This window comes from Barbatula barbatula, assembly GCF_947034865.1.
Source record: "Barbatula barbatula genome assembly, chromosome: 12".
Taxonomy (NCBI): Eukaryota; Metazoa; Chordata; class Actinopteri; order Cypriniformes; family Nemacheilidae; genus Barbatula; species Barbatula barbatula.
In genome coordinates, this window is record NC_136775.1 from 18,598,490 (window position 1) to 18,614,641 (window position 16,152).

Consider the following 16,152-nt stretch of genomic DNA (forward strand, 5'->3'; position numbering starts at 1 on the left):
ATTTGCCCTTCACCTGTTTCATTAATGTTATCAGTTTCACCTGTGTCCTGTTTATGCAGCTTGTATTTAAGCTCTCTGTTTCCTTTGTTTTGTGCTTGGTGTTTGAAGTGTGTGTGACCCATCCTTGCCCTATTTGTGTTGGTTACGCTGATGAGTCAACGTCGATGGATGTACGAGTTGAACATATTGGACTTTCCTTATTGATGGAGTTGATGAGTCTTTTTTGAGTTCATTGTATTTTTTATTTTATCATTCTTTATTTTGGTACTTTGAAAAAATTTTTCCCTCCGTTGTTTTGGATACGACAAAGTTGCCGTATGAACTGCCTAGTGGGTCATCTGGTAAAGAGGCAGACTCTCACACCAGAGACCCGAGTTCAAGCCTGGGTCCTGACACAAGGGACAGCAACCAGAGGTCATGTGCTTTCACACACACCATGCAACATCAGACACAACAAAGCATACGTTTTAGATCCTGACATCAAGAACCAAGGTTAGAACAAGACTGTCAGGATCCAAACCTCATGCACAAACACCGGGCTGTCCTGACCCTATCTCAATAAATACATACAATATTATACCTAGAGTAGAACGGACAAAAGAAAAATGACTGGCTTGGAGAGGATTAGAAACAAGTATTACTGACATGAATCTACACCGGACGAGACGCAGATTAAATTATAATGGGTTCGCACCACGCCACGTCCGGTGTAGACACAGTGTTAGTTTAAGCTTTTGTCTGGACAGGAAAGTGAGGAGCACCACTTTTAACCACACCTACGACAAGTGCTGTACAAAGTAAGCAGAGAAACTTCAGTTGAATATTTTTATTAACTTTCAAAATGCAAGTAGTAGCACTCATTATTCAAATTAGTCCCTTGTATCATGATAACTGTATATTCAATAAAAACTGTATAAAAATATCATTTAAATACATTTATCACTTTAAAAGGCATAATTACATATACACACGTACACAAGCTGGATTTTCATGTTTTATGTAAACTTCCCAGGGACATGTTAACAAAGACTTTTAAACTGTACACGATATATTCTAAACATGCCCCCTCACAGAAAATTAAGCCACCCCTCCATAATTATTTTAAGTTTTTCTAGACTAACTATTAGTACACGTTTACGCAAAATTATAATTTTTGTTGCATAAGGTAAACAAGTGACAACATTGCTTTCAAATTCCAAATGAAATATTTGTTTTTATTTATTTTATTTACAAACTGGTCAAAATAATAAAAAGATGCAGGGGCCTATTTTCACGGTCTAAGCTCATGGTTTAAAACGTACGGCGCAGGTGCACTCAGGAAGTGTCCGAATGCAATTTTTCTAGTTTAACGGCTGGTCTAAACGGGTTGTCCCGATTTTCTTAATGAGTAATGGGTGGAACATGCCTTAAACCAATCAGAGTGTCATCTTCCATTCCCACGCCTCTTTTTTGGACAAACACGCCCATGGGGCACAAATGCATTTGCTATTTAAACAACGCAGCACAGGGAGGGGAAATTAGATCTGCGTCGGGCTGAAACTAGCAAAAACACTTGCGCTGCGCTTTGCGCCGGGTGTACGATAGGGTCCGCAATGTTTTCTTATCTTGAGTATTGCAAAAACAACTTCATATTTCTGTTTAAACAACACAATGGTGAGGTTTTAAATATATTTTTGGATCAGCTAAAAATTATTATTTGAATGATAATAAATTTGCCTGAATAATACCTTTATAAGCTTGATTTAAATTCACCATCAAATAAAATTGTAAACTATGTCGCTTTTGGTATTAATAATGTAGTGTTGAGGTTATCAATAAACAAGTTTGCTTCAACAAATCTGTGTTCATGGACACAGAGTTACAGAGGAGTTAGGAAGAAGAAAAAACCCTACGTATATAGCATGAGGGAATGAATTGTGGTATGTATGCAGGTGAATAAGCTTGCCATTAGGAATGCTGTAATATGTCAAACTGCCAGCTGCCCAGTCTACATAAACAGCTAATCTGGTGGACCTTGCAGACACAGGGAACTCACATGCACTCTCATTTTTTTGCCAAAGTTTCAGATTACCATCCAGACACTGAATATAGGGGAACTTGTTATTAACTCCCAATATGTTCTCTGTTCTGTCCGAAGTTTTATAGGCCACTGCCACTGCAATCCCACCATTGTACTCCACCTCAAAATAACACCGCCCAGACAGAGGCTCTGTGCACAGAAACTGAGGACACAATTTAAATCTATCAGGATGATCAGGATATTTCTGCTCCACTGTAGTTTCTGAAACTGTAAGGGTGTTCTCAGACAGTATCAGGCGTGGGTGTAATGTGTTCTCATCCACTGTGAGCTGAATGGCATCTGCAGAGAAAATCGTTTTTGTTATTGGTTTATGGTCAGATTCAAGTCAACAAATTCACGTCTCTGACCTTCAGCACTGTCACTGGATCTACACCCTCATACCTCAACTACAGATTTACATTCCCTCCTGTTTTATTCGCTATCGGCAAATAGCATTAATTGTGACAAATACCCTAACTTATTGTCAAAGTCTTTTGGGGAAAGTCGAAGGACTCAGTGGCCATGTTTGCAATGCCTCTGGGCAGCTATTTTAGCCATGCAAGATTAAAGTCCTATTTGCCTGAATTGTAGAAGACAGATATCAAAGCTCAGCAACATTTCTGTCAGGACCACTGTCGTCAAATATTTAATCAAGAGCAATATTTAAGGTTGGCGGAATGAAACTGTTCTCGGCAAACTCTCTGCCTGTCCACGCGGCCTTGCATGGACAGAGCAGGAGTGCAGCAATACATGTCCCCCCACCTGGGGAACAGCTTGATATTTCCGAACAAATTATAAGTCCGACATCAGCATTTTTGTTTATCAACTTTTGTTTATTATAAAAATGTATTTTGTTTATTGCACAGGTAAGAAAGGGCCTTTACAAGACACTGTGTAGGAAAAAAATCTGTCTTTATGAATGGCTCTTTTTACTGGAAGGTGCTAGAGCAGCCATATTAAGATGCATCTAATTAATATCTAACAATTTTATAACCATTCTTGTATATGTTGCTTTGTGCTCTATACTTATTGTGTATTTTAAACATACTTTGGGTGAAAGCATATGCTAAATTAGTAAATGTAATGTATATTTTGTGAATATGCTGTGGCTAAGATACCTACATTTTCGCAGACAGGGTTCCATTCGACAACTTCCTCCATAGTCAACACTGAGCAAAAAAGAAAACACTTTGTTCTGAAAAATACTCATTTGCTCAATAAAACAGGAACTCATAATGTAATCTGTGAAATTTGTTTGTGATCGGGACATACTTCAGTTTAAAGTTTGTATCCTGTTGTTTAGCAAGGAACAATTCTTCCATTGAGTCTCCAGGGTGGTTGTAGCTCAGATCAAGCTCTCTCAGATGATCAGGGTTTGAGTTCAGAGCTGAGGCCAAAGACCTGAACCCTTCCACTGTGATCATACAACCTGACAATCTAAAGAGAATTTTTAAAAGAATTGTTAAAAGAATTATAAAAAAATCTAAGCACAAAACAAACCAAAGCCACAGGATTCATAATCTGTTCATCATGGTCAAATCTGCATGATGGCGATAGTGATGCTTGTCAAAAACCATAGATGAGTATTCACAACCCTTGAACAGTTTTGGACACAGGATGTCATTGTAGTTGCACTTACCCTAGTTTCTTTATTTTACATTGTGGATTCGCCAGTCCACCTGAGAGCTTTTTCGCACCAGAATCCTGCAGGTCATTGCATTTCAGCTCTAACTCGACCAATTTTGAGTTAGGTGATTTCAAAACTAATGATAGAGTTTCACAGCAAGACGCTGTAAGGCCACAGCTCTCCAACCTGTGAGGAGGTTTATTAGGCCACATGATAAAATAAGGTAATTAAAATATCCAAACACTATCACAAATAGACAGTACTTACTTTAGTATCTGAAGTCTACAGTTGTGACTTATTAGTCCAGCACAGAGATAACCGACTGCAGTATCACCTATTTTATTGTAGCTTAGATTCAGTTCTCTCAGGGTTGAGCTTATTGACTTGAGAGATGAGGCCAACGTTTTGCAGGATTCAGGCAGGAAATTACAACCCGCCAGCCTAAAAGTAATAAACAACAGACTATTACAGCTGAACAATCAGTCTTCTTTTGGTGGTCATGTTTACAATGGTTATATACAGGGCAGTTTCTAAATTTGGTTCTTCATTTGGAGGCGATTTTGAAGGCCCCTCACAGCACCCCGATCCCCTCCACATTTTAGAACAAAGGTGTACGTGAAAATGGAAAAGAAATTAAACAAGGTAATTAAATTTCAATTCAGTATTTTTTTCCTTTTTGCAATAATTCTACAGTAACACATTACTTTCCCACTCGTTTGAATGAGTTTAGCCTACTGTATAGATTTTCAATGGAAAAAGCACAATTAGAATCAGCGCAAACAGCAGAAAAGTGTTTATTCTCTTCATATATGCAGACAGAGACGGGACCAATGGACTTTAAGTTTGTATTTCTGCTGCCTGTCTTGGCTGGTGGACAAGTATATAGGGATACTGTAGGTGTGTTCCACTTCCACTTCAAAAGAAAGAAAGAAAAAAAATTATTTTACCATTTGATTTTACTATCAAGTAGTGGGTCACATATATCTACATATATGGAGGCACCGCTAGACCAGGCCCAGGAAGAGGCAACACCTCTAGTGGAATGGCTCCAATTCTTGTGGGACATTGAAGGCCCACGCAAGAATATGCCAGCGTGATAGCCTGAACTATCCATTTAGACAGTCTATGCTTCGAGACCAGGGACCATTGCGGTCACCGAAGCAAACAAAAAGCTGTTCCGACCGCCTGAAGGGGGCCTGAAGGGGACCGCCTGCCCACCCCTTTGTCTGCAATGGGGGAATAGAATCCTGAAATGGTTGCCACATAGACCTTAAGCGTGGAAGGTGAACGGCTCTTATCCAGCACCTCTTCTAAGAAGGACAGTATTAACTATATATAACAGGACACTGGATCTGCGCCGCGTGTTGTACACCAGAAGTAGATGGACCATTTGAGGGCATAGACCCGTCTAGTAGACGGCGCTCTAGCCTGAGATATCGTGTTCAGGACACCCTCAGGAAGGACCGAAGGTTCTCAATCGAAAGGCCAAAAGTGCAGAGCCAACAGGGCTGGCTGGCTGCCTGAGAGAGGAGGTCCCGTCTCGGGGGAATAGGCCACGGAGCTGCTACCAGCCGAGATAACAGATCTGCTCCCTGGTTTAGTTTGCCTAGAACATGAGTTGCCCTCAGTGAGCGCAAATTGGACTGGGCCCATTCCAAGAGGCTAAATACCAGGGAAAAAAGGCGTCTTGATACCACCGTCATGCTGTACGATTGGACTAAGATGTGGCGTCCCGCAGGACCGGCAGGAAGTAGCAAAGAGCCAGCCATACTGCCTGCATCTCCAGGCAGTTGATGTGCAGGCTTCTTTCCTTATTTGACCACTGGCCAAAGGCTGGCTCGCCATCGCACAGAGCCCCCCAACCTATGTTGGAGGCGTCTGTCATGACCACCTTCCATCTCCAGCCAAAGGGGATCCTTCCAAGGGGTTAGGGCGGTTACGCAGACTTGGTCCGCCAAAACGTATAGGCGTCTGAGACGCAAAGCGTGTGGCGGAACTCTCGGTTTCAGCCAGTATTGAAGGGACGCATCCGGAGGATGCCCAACTTCAGCACTTGAGACACGGAAGCCATGAGGCTCAGCATTCTCTGAAACGCCATGAGGGGGCGTGAAACTCCCGGTTTGAAGGAGGCTGCGAGATACATAATAGCCAGAGCAAGGTCTGGCGTGATTCTGTCCGTCATACGGGCCGAATCGAAAGAGGAGAAGAATGAGAAGAGAACAGAGGACCCTACGGCTAAGTATCTGCTTATATAGCCATAAGCCCTGCCTCTTTTGGCGGGATGCCATCACCATCGGTCCATGCAGCTTCGCTGTTATTGGTATAAAGTTTTACTTTTCACACACCAATGGCCGTGCAATTTTTAATGCACTAGAATAATGATTTGAAATGTTTGGTCAAATAGTAATTAAGTATAGGTCCCTACATTATTAAATTTATTGAACACTTTACAATTTTAACATAACTTAATTAGATTAGTTAGCATAATTGTACAATGAACAACACTTCTACAACATTTATTGTTTCCTTTTTGTACATTAGAAAATTTGAAAAGTAAAACCTTTTACACTTATAGTTTATGTTAACGGATACTGCATATCAACTAATATTTAAAGTTATATAACAGCTAGTTCCAGTTCTTGATTCTAATTGGTCAATGGCTTTATTTACAATGACCACTTAAACTAAATTGTTTCTGGCTGTTTCTCAATATGTGTCTTGTCTGTACTTGTTTGTCTTTGTTATGTTGAGACACGATGACACAGGCTGCTCAAAAAGTTACCTAAAATAAACTTATTCCTAAATCTAAAGTTTCTTCAAATAAAACCTTGCCGATCTGTTACGTTCTGCTGAAGTTGCGTTGGCAAAGTTGAATGATCCAGTGGCATGTCCACAAGGGTGAAAGCTGCCCCCCAAAAATGTGCCACTTCAGTTTCCAACCCAATGTTGACCAAACAGTCACGGCTTGGGTACAAATGTAGTGTACTATACAACGTTTTTTGGATTAGGTTTACAGAGAATGTCATCTCCTCAAAATTGCTAATATTCTGATAGAGACACATGTCTGTCGGCGCGTGAGCAGCCTGGTCACAGTGTGTATCCCCAGGCAAGAGCGGCAGTAAGTTATAACTGCAGCGGAGAATAAAGAAAAACGTGCATCTCTAGAGACATGTAGGTGAGAATGTAAATCCCAATGCATCAAATACCAAAGCAATAGTAGTGATAAACCCTGTTTACTATTACAATACAAGTTTTCAGTATGAATAATAAATACTATTTATACTAGCTGTATAAAATGTAATTATCACATGTGTTTAAAATAAATAAAGTGTGCGTTGCTGGACAAGAAAAAGCCACAGCAGTAACCGAGATCCGTCTGTCATGAACAGACTGCACGTTTGTGTATTTTCATACTTATTATTGAATATGAATATTGAATATTCTTTGCCCCCATGTATGAAACAAAACATGCCCCAGGATCGATTATCTTAGTCATCTGTTTTCTGGATCATATTTGGGCTCGATGACATAATCACCTGTCAATATACTTTGGAAGCATATGGTAAGGGGCGTAACATTTCCGCCAAATGCTTGAGGTATTTGGCCCATCAGAACGCAATGGCGAATCAGATCACACCACGCTTTTCATAGCGATGAACTTTGTAAAAAAATGTGCATTTTAGAAAGACTGGGCAGAGAGTAGAAACAGTAATTCACGGTATGTGAAAAATGATGTGTGTTTTTTTAACCATAAACTGCCTAAACACAAAGTATTACGTCAAATTTGCACAATAATGTTAATTTTAGCAAGGTCATTTTGGTTTGTAAATATATTACTAATACTCTGTATTTTGGGAATAGGGTTAAAAAAATAAAGATGATATTGATTACCCCAGCTTCTGTAGTTGACTGTGTGGATTTACTAGTCCATTCAAGAGTGAGTTCACTCCAGACTTGTTGAGTATATTGTTGCTCAGAATCAGTTCTCTCAGAGGTGAGTTCACAATCCGGAGAGATGACGCAACTCTCTCGCATGACTCATGTGAGAGATTACAGCAATCCAACCTGCACAGAAAATAACTAAATCATTTTACAACTGTCTATCTGTATACTTAGTGTATACTTATACTTAGTTATATAAGTTGTTTTTACAATAGTTTAAACAGATCTCTAAAAGAAAAATCTCAAATTGGAACAATTGCCTAATATAGATTTTGATAAAAAAAGAACTGGTACACTGGATCTATACCTAAAAATAAAATAATGTCATAAAATCCGGTACCACCGACGTGCTATAGATCAACCAGGAAGAAATGCGTTGTCTGACAGGTTGTTGTCACTCGGAAACCTTTTATAGACGCAATAAGGAAACATCTTGAATTATCAAAGGAGTTCAAGTGTCAAAGGTTGCAAATGTGGTATTATATTATGTAGTTAAATGTAACATTAATGTCAACTCCTATGTTTACGTGTTCATTTTCTCAGAGTTAATCCAGTCAAATGTCCTTAATCGATAGATGCATTTCTAGTTATGTTGTCAGTAATCTCGTCAAAAATCTATTTGTATTCTTGGCTGGATAACTGTAGTAGCATTAAAAATCTATCAACATGTATTAAAAATGTATATGTAGTACAAAAACATAGATTTGTTTTCATATTGCATATGTATGTTAGTTCAGTCCGTTGCCTCACTGAAGTTTACTCTATTTGTCTTTTACACTAGCACACTGAGGATGATAACATCAGCATGAAAAAAAAAACCTCAAACACACACACACTCGCACACACGCACACACACACACACACACACACACAAACACACACACAATGATGACCGGTAAATGATACCAGTACGTATAATAGGAACCTTTGAACAATGGGCATTGTAACATGAACTGTTTTGCTGCGTTCCTTCATTGAAATGTAACCAGGAACTGACAGGTAACTGACCTTGCTGTTTTGCAGATCTTGAGGACTGGCAGGAGTCTGAGCTGGTTTGCTGTTGATGTGCGAAACTTCTTCATGTCAAACTCCTCTAACTCCTCTCCAGTTGTGAGTAAGACATAAGCCAGTGCGGACCACTGCTCTGGGTCCAGCTCACTCCCTAAGAGTGTTCCTGATTTCATTGCAGACTGAACTGATCTCACAAGAGAGTTGTCATTCAGTTCATTTAAACAGTGAAAAAGATTGATGATTCTCTCTGGTGCTGCTTCCTGTTTGATCTTCTCTTTTATAAAGTCTATCATGTTTTTATTTGTGCTGGATTCAGATGAACTGCCCTTCCTGAGGTCTTGCAAGAGAGTGTGGTTGGGTTCAACTGAAAGACCCAGAAGAAAGCGCAGGAAGAGATCCAGCTGGCCATTTTTACTTTTTAAAGCTTTGTTCACTGCACTCTGATGAACTGCTGAAAGACTTGACTTGGGTCTTTTTTGGAAAAGTATATTTTGACCATCATTAACACAAGCAAAGTGAGTATAAAGTGCTGCAAGATATTCCTGAAGGATCAGATGCACAAAGCTGTAGTTCTTTTCCCTGTACAAGCCCAGCTCCTCCCTGAAAATCTCTGTGCACATTGAGTACTGAGAGACTTTACCGACATCAATGCCACAGTTTTTCAGATCATCTTCAGTAAATGTACTTCTCTCCTTCTGCAACTGTTGGAAAGCTAGTTCTCCCAGTTTCAGAATCAATGTTGTGTCTGATTCAGAGAGTTTCTTTGGGTTTTCTGTGTCGGTTCCATCGAACTTCTTATGCGTGAGACTAATCTGAATGAGAAGGAAGTGAGTGAACATCTCTGTCAGAGTTTTGGGTTTTTCATAAGAGTTTCCATTACTCAACATGTTTTCAAGCACAGTGGCTGAAATCCAGCAGAATATCGGCATGTGGCACATGATGTAGAGGCTTCGACATGATTTGATGTGAGTGATGATTTCATTCGCCTGTTTCTTGTCTTTAATTTTCTTTCTGAAATATTCTTCCTTCTGACAGTCATTGAACCCACGAATCTCTGTTACTCGATGGACATACTCTGGAGGAATCCGATTGGCTGATGATGGTCTTGTGGTTATCCAGAGAAGAGCAGAAGGAAGCAGATTTCCCTTGATCAGGTTTGTAAGCAGCATGTCAACAGATGTTTCATCATTTATATCAGAGAAGTGCTCGTTGTTATTGAAATCTAGAGGATACTGGCAGACATCTAATCCATCCAGAATAAAAAGCACTTTCATTTTTTGAACATCTGCTCCTTTTAGTTCAGGAGCAAATTGATGAATGAGTTGTTGGAGACTACAGTTGCCCTTTCTCCGGTTGAGGTCCTGAAATGGTAGATGAATGATGATTTCGATATCTTGGTTTGCTTTCCCATCAGTCCAGTCTAACATGAACTTCCGCACCGACACATTCTTTCCAATTCCAACAATCCCCATTGTCAAAACTGTTCTGACTGTACGTTTTTGTCCCGGCAGTGTCTTGAAGATGTCGTTGCATGCCTGCGGAGTTTCTGGTGTAGTTCTTCTTTGTGAAATCACCTCATTCCTTAACACCTCATGCTCAGTATTTATATGTCCACTTGCACTCTGAGTAATGTAAAGATCTGTGTAGATCTCATTCAACAAACTTTGTTTAGCATATGATGAATTTCCTTCATTTATCTGCTGACATTTGTGCTTCAGGTTTGCTTTATTGGCTTCAGTGAATTTTTGAAGAGGATCAACTAAATAACAGTAGATGTGTAAATGGAATGAATCGTTTTTAACCCCATGGGATAAAATGAATGAATAAGTGAAAAAAAGAAAAATCCATACCATTTTGTAGAAAGTAAAATGTGATCCTCCACGCTCCCTCTCCTCCAAAGCTTTCCACTAATTTCTCAACAACACCATTGACTGTGAGCTCCTCTGGATGACTACCCAAACATTTTGGGTATTGCTCACTTAGGTCTGTTTTAAAGGTTTTGAATTCCTCTGTGCGCATGTTGCCCACAATATGAAGGAGTTGAGATCGACTGTCTGGTACGTTAGATAACTGTCAAAAAAGATTACATACAGTATATCATAATCCAGCAACAGAATGGGATATAAACACAATACATCCCGTTAGGAGCTCGAAGGGCTTTAAAATATATCACAATATGGTTAAAGGAACTAAAATATATTTCCATTAAAAACTCACCAAACTGTAGCATTTGTTTTGGCCGCCATGCTCTTGCTCTGCACAGGCACTACTTTTAAGAAAGGTTGAAAGTGTTATATTCACTTGAATGATAATTAACATTTTACATTTACATTAATGCATTTGGCAGACGCTTTATCCAAAGCGACTTACATTGCATTATCCTATACATAGGTATCTGCAATCTCTTTGATCGAACCCACAACTCTTGCTCTTACCACTGAGCTACTGGAAAGCTTGGTAATTGGTAGAATACAGTTTGAAAAGTTTGAAATACTGTAACTTTACTGTAATAGAGAATGTTTGATTATACCAGACCTTTCTATCAGTGCTTCATTATTGAAGTTGAGTGGTTGAGAAATTGATTTGCCACTCTTCAGTGACAGATGTGATGATGAAGGTGAGTGTGATATCTTCTGTTTAGATCTAATAGTAAAACAGGGGAAAAAATGTATTAGTTACATACCAGGAAAAGAGGTGCTCCGACATGGTAGAGCATGCTCTTGTCCTGGGTGACCCGTAGGCCCAATCGGTTAAGGTGCCAGGCACAAGGTCCTTGTGCGTAGGCCACAGATCCCACGAGTGAGCCAAGATAGGTCAGTCGTCAAGACCCCGGGGGGAGCGAGGGCAGCCTCCCTGACCTTCGTAAAGGCACAGGGAGGCAGGGCCAGACCAACGGGAGGAGGGTGTACTGGTATGCTCGAGAGTGATGGCAAGGACTAACAAGCTTTGGAAGGGAACCTTGGTCGGTGCCTACAGGCGGCACGTCCATGGACACAAAAACACCTGTGCCACGAGAGCATGCTCTACCTGGGGTACCGACATTTCCCTCTACTCTGGAGCAGCTAAGGGCTGTCATGGCGACCAAGCCCGTCTGCCGCAAACGTGCCACAGGAGGCGTTCTCGGTTTTCGTGAGCTCGTCATGCACTGCCGGGAAACGCGGTTCCCCCATGTTCCGTGTTCAGGTACAAGGAATCCGGCCGTGAACTGCTGGGAAAACGCTGGTCCAGGCAAGCATGGCTGTCATCTCCACGTCGGCCTCGTCCTGGGCTCGACCGGCCGTAGCCGGGAGCTGAAGGGAGTCCTTCAGGAAATCGCCATTCGATGTCGCAACCGAAATCTCCTTCTTTGCACGCCATGGCATGGATCCGCTACAGGACTGTCTGGAGATGCCCATAGGAGACATGTTCAGTGAGGGTGACGGGACTGTGGGGTCCGCAGCAATGCTGTGACAGAGTTACGCCAACCGGGACTCCCATATCACCACCACCGCTCGCTGCCGCAGCCGGTTTGTTAGCCGCTGTCGGGCAGGAAGTAAACAATGTGCAAAACGAACACGGCCAGCTGTGACCACAATACTGTTACCAGGAACGCTACTTCAGCATGCTGGCAGACATGTGACGCAGGTATCGTGCCTGTCCGGTTCGATGATGTAGCGGTCGCACCATGGGCGTAGCTAGCCCCTTTTCAGGGGTGCTTCAGCACCCCTAAAAAGAAGCTCAGCACCCCTAAAACTTGGAGTAAGAAATTTTGTTATTCTGAAAAAAATCGTCTTTTACAAGGTTAAAGAATGTGCAAAACATACTCCGTAGTTTTTTGTTTAAAATGTATATGTTAAGGATGAAAATGAAACATCCCCGCTTAGCAAATGGTGTCATCCTCTTCACACACGCGGAGTGAGAACCCGTTATGTTTTGTTGTGAATCAACTAAGTTGCTCCAAAGCTGTCTCAAACTTCTTTCCTTGAACATAGAGATGTTCCGATTGCGAAACCATATCGGGGAGTACTGGAGTCAGTATCCTGAATCACCTTGGTAAACCTATAACAAGTGTTTATTTTCAGACTATTTTAGTCCAGCGGGTCGCCGCCGCTGTGGAGTAGCACAGGACATGGGTGACTCGTCCATAGTCATAAACGGAGAGAAGTAGCGCCGGTTACAATGTTCTTCCGCAAGACGCATTCAGTTCTGTTTATTAACTGCTAGAGCGTGAAACAAAAACAACTAAACTGCGGACCTGTCTCTGTTGTTAGAGTTTATCGTTCATTTGATACTCATTTTAACAGTCTGGAGTCATGTAAACATGACGTCACCTGCGTCTTTTCTGGTCAGTCGTCATGGAAACATGATCGCCCTGGCGTTTGGACCAGAGTGTCAGAGGAAGTGATTCTTTCTGAAGCGCAAGAGTGAGTCTGGTACAGTTCAGATTCACGTTCCCTTCATGGAAAGCTGTTATGCGGTCTTTTAGTGCCTTGCGTCGGCTCCATACATGGCTCAGGAGGACCACAGGCCAAAGCAGACTCCAGCACCTAGCTGTGATGTCTATTGAGAAGGAGTTGCTTGAAATAATTGAACCCCAAAGGGTCATTGACAGGTTTGCCAGCCTCAAAGTGCGACGACATAGATTAACTCTCCCAAAGTAGAGCCAAATGGGGATTCAGGGGAAGTACTTTAAAGATTTCCCTCTATTTCTTTTTTTATATCTTTACTTTCTAAGTATTTTCAAGTTATCTGGATATTTTGGACTTTTTGGTTTTACCTTCTTTTTTTATTTATTTTATTTATTGTTGACTTATATTGGTTTATGAAAGTTCAGACTGGCGTGCGACCAGATATGTTAGAGATGGTCATTTGTAAATAATTGACAGAAGATGAATTACATTTTGTTGTCCAAGTACCTGTTACTTTGTTCGATGACAATAAAGATCTAATCTAACTAATCTGATGACTGTTGATACAGAAGGAGGAATATGGAGTTAAGGGTCAGGAAAAGCTGTGTGAAGAAGGTTTTGTGTTTGTTACAGGGGGCTGTCTGTGTGAACTCTCACAATTAAGCTGGTGTCCTGAAAAGGTCTCAAACCTTGTTTGTATGTGTTAGCGACCACTCATTCAGTATTTTAAGTTTAGTTAGTTCAAACGATTCTGTTCTAACGTTCTTACTTTAAAGGGATTGCCATGCAAGGAGTTCTGTTCTGCAAAAAAGGTCTCAAAAAAGGTGTCAAAAAAATCTGGATTAGGTAGTTGAATCAATGTTAAAAGGATTAAGTTATTTTTCAATAAACACATTTTTTGTTTTTGTGTGAAAAGAGGGTGGGTGGTGGCAGTGGGGCTCATTGGGTGCTCAGCACTTTGACCCTAAAATCGCCCCTGGGTCGCACCAAAGACTGCAGTGGCGAGACATGCCTGGAGACATATGCACGCTGCAGGAGAATTTGCTCTATGAAGCTTCTGATTCAAACCCCATTCTGTCAGTCTCGACACAGCGTCAAGAGACCGACAGAAAGGGAACCCACTTACCTTCGGGTTACCAACATTATTATGACCTTACTTTAGGTGAACTGGGTTTGTTTAATTTAAAACAATCTGTATGTTAAAACACCCTAACTGCCTATGAAGAAATACAGTATACATTTTTACATACATTATGCTAATTTGATACTGAACAATGAGATTTAAATATAAATGATCGACTACAGAGGGACTTTAAAGTATATATATTTTGGGGTTTCTTACAGTTTGAAGTGAACGCCCTCCTCCGGACTAGATCGATCACTTTCTTCTGAGGAATCCATCATCAAACTAACGATGTTAATTCCTGAAAAATTTACATTTCAAAGAGAGAAAAATCTACTGTTTATAGCTGAAACAACGAAATATATCAAATGGCTTAATGGAACTGCTATATGCCGACATGTTTAGCCTAATATAAATTCACAATGGTCTTAAACCCTATGTAACTTCCTGGTGATATATAACAAAATCTTAATCATGATCAGTTACTTAAACATTGAACACATACATACAAGCATGATACATACTGTACATATACATACTGTAGGCTAAACACATACATAATGTACTTAATTACCCAAATTAATTTACCAAACAATTGCGAAAATTAATACTTTAGCTTTCACGTGGATTAACCGGTTAGATTAGCCAACTCCCTTTAGAGCAGCAAGAATAAAGCCATAGCTCATTTATTTGAATATATCCATTTTTATACAAATGCTATGGAAATGTGCTCTTAAAATATTTTCATCAATAAACAAGAAAACGCCGATCTTCTGCTCCAAGCCGGAACTGTTAAACACGGAATCTATGTAGCCTACTATCGATATGTTTTTGAACACTCCAGTGAAATGTGAAATGTTTTTTCTTTACAAAACTAACATTTGATTTAATAACAAAAATGCATTTTTGAAATGGATGAATGATGGAGAATTTAATGAACAAATATGAGTTATAAGTTATTGACTACATAGCCTACATCCCAGATAGCAAAACATATCCGCAAGACTTCTATTTGCCGCCAGCCCTAAGCTGTCGGAGCACCGCCGGTGGTCATTGCTATCATGCATGCAGGGGGATTTGAATGTATATTTTTCATACAGTTTGAAGTGAATGCCTTCAGCTGGACTGCTTTTAAAACCATCACTTTGTCCGGGGGAACTCATTTTAGAAATACATTTTAATTTCTTTAATCATAATCAATTTCTAAAACGCTAAACACACACACATACTGCAAATAATACAATAGGCTTACCGAATAATACCGAACGATTGCGCGCGTTGATTTGGATACTTTCGCTTTCACAGAAACCTGTAGGAATTTCGTGTTTATTTTAAAACCGGCAGGGGAACTCCTCTGGAGAAAGCCCTGGAGCCACAACGTCTGAACATAATGTGTTATGGCTCCCACACGGGGCACGATGCGTATAATGTCATTATGAATATATTATTATCTAGGGAATAAAATGCATTGTAACGTCGTGACTACGCCCATCAGAAACAACTATTCCAGAGCGCCATGTAATATAAACAAATACATAGGCTACGTATAAAATAAATATAAGTGCAACACCTGTCAGAAGTCTTTGCAGCATTAGCCTCTTTAAAACTTCTCAGTCGACACAATCTCAGTTCAGTCTTTTTAAATCACTCTTAACAATTAATACCTCTTAACATTCAATCAAGTCCCGTACTTCGTCGCAATAAATATTTTTTAACAAGTATCGTTAACAAGTCTCTCATTTTTCTTGTATGTTCCTTTAGAAACGGAAACCAGTTGCCTCCAATGGAGATATGCAACTTTTGCTTATTAATGTTATATTTTTTCTATATAGCTATTATTATTATTATTATTTGTATAACTAGATTTTTTGTCTGTTTGTTTCACAGTGTGTTTTCTCTACAGCTCCTTAGAAAAAATTAGACATTATTAAATAGAAATAAACTTGACTTAATACTTGCAAGCTTTTCAGAGATTTGTCTTATTCAATAGTTCATTCAAAAG

General features: G+C 40.1%; 1 protein-coding gene across 2 annotated transcripts; it reads right to left on the bottom strand.

The window, feature by feature from the left end:
• Positions 1–813: 813 nt before the first annotated feature.
• Positions 814–15,549, bottom strand: LOC306901502 (NACHT, LRR and PYD domains-containing protein 12-like). 2 transcript variants are annotated; one of them, XM_079469276.1, is made up of 12 exons: positions 15,403–15,549; positions 14,370–14,451; positions 11,175–11,282; positions 10,857–10,905; positions 10,490–10,709; positions 8,637–10,398; positions 7,578–7,751; positions 3,954–4,127; positions 3,699–3,872; positions 3,332–3,496; positions 3,182–3,228; positions 814–2,359 (listed from the first exon to the last, which is right to left on the bottom strand). In XM_079469276.1, the coding sequence occupies exons 2-12, from the start codon at positions 14,429–14,431 to the stop codon at positions 1,845–1,847; spliced, it is 3,450 nt and encodes a 1,149-aa protein (XP_079325402.1). In that variant the 5' UTR covers positions 14,432–14,451; positions 15,403–15,549; the 3' UTR covers positions 814–1,844. The 2 variants fall into 2 exon arrangements, with proteins under 2 accessions (XP_079325402.1, XP_079325401.1); XM_079469275.1 differs by having other exon boundaries at positions 10,857–10,908; positions 15,403–15,544.
• Positions 15,550–16,152: the final 603 nt, after the last annotated feature.

Coding starts and splice junctions, on each gene's coding strand:
- LOC306901502 (XM_079469275.1), bottom strand. CDS start 14,431: ATGATGGATTCCTCAGAAGAAAGTGATCGATCTAGTCCGGAGGAGGGC. Junction 3,229..3,331: donor GATACAAACTTTAAACTGAA/GTATGTCCCGAT, acceptor TTTTTTGCTCAG/TGTTGACTATGGAGGAAGTT. Junction 2,360..3,181: donor GGAACCCTGTCTGCGAAAAT/GTAGGTATCTTA, acceptor TTTTCTCTGCAG/ATGCCATTCAGCTCACAGTG.